Source organism: Mus pahari, chromosome 3, assembly GCF_900095145.1.
Source record: "Mus pahari chromosome 3, PAHARI_EIJ_v1.1, whole genome shotgun sequence".
In the NCBI taxonomy this organism is placed as follows: Eukaryota; Metazoa; Chordata; class Mammalia; order Rodentia; family Muridae; genus Mus; species Mus pahari.
The window spans coordinates 55871421-55880265 of NC_034592.1; the positions used below are offsets into that span (position 1 = coordinate 55871421).

The 8845-nt window shown below is 43.6% G+C and overlaps 1 protein-coding gene across 3 annotated transcripts in view; it reads left to right on the forward strand.

Annotated features, from left to right (window-relative positions):
* Klhl23 (kelch like family member 23) overlaps positions 1–6522 on the forward strand; it is a 14218-nt gene extending 7696 nt beyond the window's left edge. For 2 of the 3 annotated variants that reach the window (XM_029536876.1, XM_029536877.1), the window contains exon 4: positions 4106–6515. In XM_029536876.1, coding sequence (XP_029392736.1) covers positions 4106–4416 — 311 coding nt within the window. In that variant the 3' untranslated portion in view covers positions 4417–6515. Of the gene's footprint in view, positions 1–4105 lie in introns of all 3 variants that reach the window. The other variant, XM_021192771.2, reaches the window with a different exon arrangement.
* Positions 6523–8845: the final 2323 nt, after the last annotated feature.

An 8845-nucleotide genomic window follows, 5' to 3' on the forward strand; every position in this document is an offset into this window, starting at 1 on the left:
TGTGTGTGTGTGTGTGTGTGTGTGTGTGTGTGTCTGTGTGTCTGTGTCTGTGTGTGAATGTGGCTAGAAGATGATGTCAGGTATATTCCTCAGTTACCTCACCATCTTATTTTTTCAGACAGGTCTCTCTGAACCTGGAACTTACCTATTTGCCTAGACTGGCTGTCTGGCAAGCTCCTAAGGTCATTGTGTTCCCACACTTCCATTGCTGGGATTATAGGCATGCATTGTTGAGCCCAGCATCTTAAGTGAGTGATGGAGACCTAAGCTCAGGTCCTCAGGCTTGTGTGGCAACCACTTTATCAGCTGAGCTGTCTCCTTGGCCCCCTTTTGCTCTCTTTTACTCTTAGCCTATCACACAGGGTTGGGAGTGATAGGAGCATGCTCTTAGCATGGGTTAGGCCCTGGGTTCAGCTCCACTGTGAGAGAGTATGTTTCAGAGTTTGCATTTGGATGAATTCATATCATGCCACCCAATTACTTCAAATCATTTTTTTGACAGAGCATCAGGATTTTAGTGGGTCACTGGAGAGGGAAATTAAAATCTGCATGCTTGAGATATGTGTGACTAACAGCATCCTTGAGTGCACCCTATGCAGGCTAGGGCTTGACTAAACACTTTACATGCAACATCATCCTTAATTCTCACTGAAATTCTGTGTATAGGTATTGTTATCGCTGATTTACATATTTGAAAATGCAGGGGCCATAACTTAGAAAAGATGAGTGACCTTTCCAAAAACACACACAGTTTGAAAATGACAACCCAGGATCCATAGTCTGTCCGTCTTGATTCCGTACTCTGGGATGTGACCACTAAGCCGCCTGCTCCTGCTTACTGGAGCAGCCTTTCTTGCTCTCGGCCCATGGAGCTGCTTCCACCTCGTGCGTCTGCCTCATCTCTGCTGTGTCTGGTGCTGTGTCTCTAGAGGCTGCTAACACCTTCACACTGGAGGAAACTCAGCTGCAGCCTGCTCTGGCTCTGAAAACTTAGATGGTGTAGACAGACACTGGTCTTAGAAGTCCAGTCCTATCGTCTAGTCTAGATAATACTCCTATCACTTGCTGATGCGATCAACAAAGTTATTAGAAAGTAATGATAATATCTCATGCTGAACAAGCTAGTGTTTACTTGGTATTGGCTAGGGACATTATTCCAATAATTTTACATGTTTATATGTTTATCTGTTTATTTTTGTCTCTTTACAATACTGCAATGAAATACCTGAGGCATCTAACTTGGTTGGAAAAGGTTTATAGTCCACAGCGTGGAGGTTCTTTTCCAAGACTGGTCTGCTCTCTGAGGAGAGTAGCAAATGATGATGTCAGTAGCGTGTGTGAAAGCCCTGGTCACCTCAGCAGCCACTGAGGAAGAAGAGAGAGAGACTGGCCAGACTTACACAGTACTTTTCAGGGGCCTCCCATAATGCCCCACCTTTTTATGATCCATATTACCCCCTAATATCAATATCCTGTGAATGAAGTCTTTATATATAGTCTGTTGGGGAACATTACCCATATTTAAACCATGACACTCTGAATGTATTTACTTGCTGTGTTTGGGTGCGGTGTGTATGCTCATGTGTGAGGATATGCTGTACACACTGTGCACAGGCATACAGAGCACTCACCTGAAGGCCTGAGATGGATATCGTCTCCTTGGATGCTCTTCACCTTAGATATTGAGCTAGGGTCTCCCAGTGAACCCAGAGCTCACTGCTTGGTTTAGTCTGGCTTACCCTGAGGTTCCTCTTCTCTCTGCCCCCTGAAGTGGGATTACGCCCACTCTGCATTACATGGGTTCTAGAGATCTGAACTCTGGACCTCATATGGCAAGCATTTTACCCTCTGAGCCATCTCCCCAGCTATGTTGCTGTATTTAAACCTTATAGTAATCCTGTGAGCTAGGGAGGTGTTGTTAATTGGTTTATCAGGTAGTTAAAGTGATGACATTAAATACGTTGTTCAAGATCAGCCATCTAATGTTTGTTAGAATTGAGGTTTAACAGGTAGCCTGCCTGGCCCGGGCTCTTCAGTGTTTTCCCATCTGAACCCTGTGTTAAAGCCTGGGTCCCATATTACTCTGATTATTTTGTACTCACATTATCTTTCCAACTAAATCCAGTACATGAAAAATCAGATTTATGGGCTGGAGAGATGGCTCAGTGGTTAAAAGTACTGTCTGCTCTTCCAGTGGTCCTGAGTTCAACTCCCAGCAACCACATGGTGGCTCACAACCATCTGTAATGGGATCTGATGCCCTCTTCTGGTGTGTCTGAAGACAGCTACAGTGTACTCATCATATAAATATAATAAAGAAATACATTTTAAAAATCAAAATAAATCAGTTTAGAAAAAAATAGAATAACACCAAAAAAATTAGAAAACAGTTATTTACATGAATACTTTAATATATAGACAATTAAATTAATTTACATTAATATTTTAATGTATTATACAAGGGGATCGCTTTAAAAATAAGTGTTCTGGGCCTAGAGAGGCAGCTCAGAGGTTAAGAGTACTTGCTGCTCTTGCAGAGGGCATAGGTTTAGTTCCCATTACTTACATGGTGGCTCATTAATCTAGTTCTGGCCTTTGTGGACACCAGGCATGCACAAGAGCCACATATGTACACATATGAAGGCATTTACACATGAACATAAAATAAAAAAAATAATTAAAAAATAAGTGTAGCTGGACGTGGTGGCGCATGCCTTTAATCCCAGCACTTGGAAGGCAGAGGCAGGTGAATTTCTGAGTTCGAGGCCAGCCTGGTCTACAGAGTGAGTTCCAGGACAGCCAGGGCTACACAGAGAAACCCTGTCTCGAAAAACCAAAAAAAGAAAAAGAAAAGTGTCCCACAAAGTCTACAAGTTGTATCTGGTTATTGGCTACTTGAAAAAGAGTCTAAAAGGCAATGTTCCTTAGGCCTAGTGTTAGAAGGTACAAAAATTTGAAAATCCGTCCCCCAAAAAGTATAGTATAAATCAAAAGAAACACACAGTTGTAGTTGTGAAGTCTTTTTTTCTTTTAAGTTTTATTTACTTACTTTATGTATATAAGTACACCATTGCTCTCTTCAGACACACCAGAAGAGGGCATCGGATCCCATTACAGATGGTTGTGAGCCACCATGTAGTTACTGGGAGTTGAACTTAGAACCTCTGGAAGAGCAGTCGATGCTCTTAACGGCTGAGCCTCTGAGTAGAGTGCTCAGAGGGAGCACGGCCTCGCTGCCAATACCCCTGGAGCGGTAATGACAGCCAAAGAGCAGCTGTCCTGCTAGCTGAGGTCTGTGTTCACCTCATTGATTCAAAATCAGGTCACACCCCAGATCAAAGGACTTGTGCGCTGCTTTTCTTATCCTGGCTTGCTTTGTATCACGGTGCCTAGAGGAGCCAACCGAAGGAGAACCGAACTAAAAAGCACAGTCTAGGGGAGGTAGGCCGCTCTGGGGGAGACCACCAGCCCCGGGGCCCAGCAGCCCAAAGCACGCTCCTGCTGAGGGACATCTCTCAAGACGGCTGAGTATGAGAGCCGTAGGCCTCGGTAACGCTTGTGTGTGTATTTCTCACCCGTTTCCCTGACCAGACGGTCAGGTGAGTGATGCTAGCTAGCCAGGCCAGCCTCTGAAGCAAGTGTAGTGGCTGAGACATCACGTAGTCTGTCCTTGGTCACAAGGTTGCTGAGATCTTGAGAAACCTACACCAGTTCCCTAGTTTAATGTCCTGTCAGGAGGAGTCTCCTGCTGTTGTTGTGAAAGTTGGTAGGTGTCAAGAGTGAAGACAGATGTCAGTGACAAGCTCCATATGCTGGTGGGCAGTTCTCAGAGAGATGCTGGTATGAGGGGTGGCTTTCTTCTTGCTACTGTGTGTGGGCAGTGATGATGATGATTCCCCTGAGGGCTAATGGCCATGCAGCAGGGACAGGTCACCTGAGTCAGATGGCAGGGACTGGATTTTAAGTACAGCAGAGTATGACAGAATCAAAATGTCACCAAGTGTCTTCTTTTGTGTTCCAAATAGCAGAGCTATTATACCCATGGTATGGTAGCCCTTTTGCTATTGAAATTAAGGTTTTGTTCTTTTCTTTTCCTTCCATAAAGAATATGGACTGTGCTCAGTTCCATTTGAGAACAAGCTCTACCTAGTCGGTGGACAGACGACGATCACAGAGTGCTATGACCCAGAACAGAATGAGTGGAGAGAGACGGCGCCTATGATGGAAAGGAGGATGGAGTGTGGGGCCGTCATCATGAACGGATGCATCTACGTAACTGGGGGCTACTCCTACTCAAAGGGAACGTATCTGCAGAGTATTGAGAAATACGATCCAGATCTTAATAAGTGGGAAATAGTGGGCAATCTCCCAAGTGCCATGCGGTCTCATGGATGTGTTTGTGTGTATAATGTCTGAGTCCAGAGGACTGACCAGTTCATCACTAGGGACGTAGTCAAGAGTGCAGAGTCTGTGGTGCCTCGGTATTGTATTTTGGCACATGCTAGGGCATTGGAAAATGTTAATTCTAACCCTGCACCATTCTCAGACCCAGTGATTAATGGGAATAACAAAAGAAAAATGTGATGTGTGTATAACAGTTCAATTAGGAGAGTTAACCCCTCCTAGAATCTCTGCTTTTTAAAGGTAGAATGGTGTATTTGACACTTGGTAAAGGTGAAAAGTCTTTGTAGTGAATCTTTTCTTCCTGGTAGCATCAACACTGGGTATAGGTCCAAATCATTCATTCTGAGTTATAAAATGTCTGTTAAAAGTCTGTGATGGGCATGGTGCACATGCCTGTAATCCCAGAACTTGGGAGGCAGAGGCAGGCAGATCTCTGAAGGACATCAAGACCAGCCTGGTCTACATAGCGACTTCCAGGCCAGCCAAAGCTGCATTGAGAACCTGTCTTTAAAGGTCTATGGTGTGCCTGTGTATATTACAGGTCTCTAGCTGGCAGGAATCTGAAATGTAAAGAGGGAACCTTCTCTACCTCTACAAAACAACACTTTAAAAAGTTTCCCTTTAGAATTAGCTAGAACACGGATTTACTCACAGTCTCTTTCCTTTGTGGTGTATATAATTTATTGCTAATATTCATTATTTACTATCAGAGCTATACTAAACACTGTACACGTGATTGTAACTGTTCAAAGAGTTTACAACTCAATTTAAAAGAATAGTGACTCTAAAAACGACTGAGAAAAATTGTCAAATATTTGCTGATGCTAAGGGCTGTGTTTCATTTTTAGCTTGGGTATAAGTTGCTAGTTTAGGTTCTGGCTTAAGCATGTTGGCAAATCCTCTTTATAGTTAGACGTCTGCATATACAATGGAATGCCAGGGCCAAAAAGCATGTAGAACAGCTGCGAGGCAGTGGGACGTGCATCCAGGAGAAGAATTTGCTTTTATTTGCCAGCTCTGCCACTAACCAGATTCTGTGACTTCAGTCTCTGAGTACATCTGTGACGTGCTCCTTCACCCATATACACCGGCCCTTTGAGACATGGATTTTTTTGTATCCGGAGCCGCTGGACCCTTGAAGCCAGATGAGGACTGGGTGGCTTATGGGCCAGATAAACCCTTTTCCTCTGTGTGTTTGCAGGGTCACTTCCCAAATGTGCCATGACCTGAGAAAAAGGGGAAGTGCTGCTTAGGTAGCTCATCTGAACGTGGAACTATCTGTTCCACGCCAGGTTGGTTTTATTGTTTTGTTTTTAAAGAGAGAACACTTAATTTTTTACTTTAAATAAAAACTACTTCTGATTGAGAAAAACTTTTAAGAAGATTAATATTCCCTTCAGGTGACTTTTTAAATAAATACAACCCTTTGGAGTTGCTATACGGTACTTTTTTTAATAAAGAATCATAAAAGTGACTGTCCTGGACTAGTGAGATGACCTAGCAGGTAAGGTTGCTTACCTCGCAGGTCCAAGAGCTGCATTTAACCCTGAGAACCCACTGTGGAAGGAGAACATGGACTCCTGAAGGCTGTCCTCCTACTTTCTCATGTGTGTTGTGCCACATGTACACACACACAATGGAAGGAAATTAAATTTTTAAAGATGACTATATCCTTTGCCCTGTGAGCTGTCATTATTTTTAAAGAATGATGAAAAATGTAAATGCATGAGAATGTTTATGTCTGCATTGTAAACAATAGCCACAGTACAGAGAAAATCTTTATGTTAAAGAAAGTGTGCTAATGAAATAGTGAGGTACACCGCGATGGCAGTAACTGTTGGGAAGACTGTAAACGTATGATATGTCTATGCTAAACACGGTGCAAGCTAGTACTCACACTGTCACACCTTTACGCATGCAGAAAGTAATGTGCTAAATAACAAGAGCTGTTAGTGTAAGGGGATGCAGAATGGTCTTAAGTTTATTGAATTTTTTTCTTTGTATTTTCAATAAAAATAAGTAAGTCACTGTAGATGTGGTTAAGATGTCCTACATGTGAGCCAACTGGGTTGAAGCAGTCTAACGGTTGAATAAATTATATTGCACTAAAATCTGTAACTTTAATTGTAGGCTATTTTACTGTCTTCTCGAGATGTTTAATAGTTAATCTGGGAAAATAATGGACTGCCCAGCAGTGGTTCACAGTTTGCTTTGAGGGGGCAGCTGAGAACAACTGCAGCCACTTTCCCACCCTGCACCAGCTCGTCCGCATCCTATGGATGCCTAACTGCACCCACACAGGGATGTTTCCCTGTGTGTTTCCGCCACAGAGAAGCCCGCTCAGCCAGAGCTAGAGAAACTGGCATTTGTGAATTCACACTGAGGCTCCTGCTGGGTTTGACGTCCAGGCCCTTGTCTTGACTTCAGTACTCTCAATATCCGGTCGCTTCGTGTGTGTGTGTGTGTGTGTGTGTGTGTGTGTGTGTGTGTGTGTGTGTGTACAGTTTGTACCGAAAAAGCATCCTGGAGGTGCTTGGCGGATCTTGAAAACAGTGTGTGGTGGGGACATTAATTACAGCTTTTTAAAAAAGATTCTGCTTTTTGCTACTGATTTGCATGCAAAAGGATTGAGAAAGTACACAAATTCCTGTCTGTTGTCACAACTTTTAAATTACTGCAGTATAAATCAAGATACATATCTGATATTTTGATTAATATTTAGGTCCAATGTGTCTGGTCTTTTTGTAATCTTGTTTTTTGAGACAGGGTCTCACTATGTAGCCCTAGCTGCCCTGGAGTTCTCTGTGTAGACACAGCTGGCCTCCAACTCACTGAGATCTGGCTGCCTCTGTCTCCATGCGCCATGATGAAAGGCATGCGCCACTGTATGCTTGGATTTAAAAGCCATTACTTCGGGAAGGCAAATGCTATTTAGAAAACAAAGAAAATGACAGAAATGATTTCACCCATGACTTAAACTTTGGTGACTTCATTCAATTTTTAAAAGTTGCCATTTTTCACAGGTTTATTTTCAGTCGTTTAGCTGAAACAGAAAGTGAACAACTAGGGCACTTGGTGCTTAAAGGCATAGTAGCCTTTGTTTTCAAATCCATGTCAGTATGCCCATTACCAACTGAATGTTTGTGTTTCCCCAACATTTGAGTATTAAAGCTGCAGCCCTCATTATACTTGAAACAGGACAGGGCTGGAGATGGCTCAGTGGTTAAGAGCACCCGACTGCTCTTCCAGAGGTCCTGAGTTCAAATCCCAGCAACCACATGGTGGCTCACAACCATCTGTAATGGGATCCCATGCCCTCTTCTGAGGTGTCTGAAGACAGCTACAGTGTACTCATTTACATAAAATAAATAAAATCTTTAAAAAGCAAAAAAGAAACAGGACAGATACTGTGGAAGTCATTAACATTGTGTGATCTCCTGTGTGTGATCTCCTGAATATAGGCCTTCATCCAGTAGGAAAGTGTCTCTGTAAGTCACCAGAAGACCTGCCTGCACATGCCTGCACATGCCTGCTCTCAACCCCGCTTTGCCCCGTGTGTATGTGGTAGCTGCTTCTTCAGTTCTTCAGACAGTACACCTTAAGTCGCCCAGCCTGTGGTGTGTTGCTATGGCAGCCTGAGCTGACTGATGCAGCTTATAAAGGAGAGTGTTCTGTGTATAATAGGGTGGAGAAGATCAGCAAGAGGTAGACAGACAGCTCTCTCACCCTGTCTATGTGTGAAACCATCACCGTCTGTTTTATTAGTCTGAAAAATGTCTGAAACTTGCTGGGTGGTGGTGGTGTATGCCATTCATCCCAGCACTTGGGAGGCAGGGGGATCCCTGTGAGTTCGAGGTTAGCCTTGTTTGCAGAGTTCGTTCCAGGACAGCCAGGGCTGTGCAGGGAACCCCCTGACACCCTGTTTCCAAAAGAGGAAGGAAGGAAGAAAGGAAGGAAAGAAGGAAGGGAAGAAGGAAGGAAGGGAAGAAGGAAGGAGGGAAAGAAGGAAAAGTGGAAATGTCTGAAACTTAAGAGTTTCAACTCTGTTTCTTAGGTCACAGAAACTGTGTAGTTCTTGCCACAGAGAAGTCTCCCCAAAGACCAGACCTGCTAATAATGCTCTCTCTAGCTCCCTCCCTCTGTAACACACCATAGCATAGCATCCCGTCCCTGGCCAGTGATGAGTTGGGAGCCTGGAGCCATGACTGGCCAAATTCTCTGGTAGTTTGATTGACAAGGGCTGATAGAAGACACCGTAGAGACTAGAAATGAAAATGACAATGCCTCAGATCAGTCTCCCTTGCAGACTCATCCCGGCCTTCTGCTGAGTGGCTGTTAGCCTCCTCTCTTTCTTTCTTTCTTTCTTTCTTTCTTTCTTTCTTTCTTTCTTTCTTTCTTTCTTTCTTTCTTTCTTTCTTTCTCTCTCTCTCTCTCTCTCTCT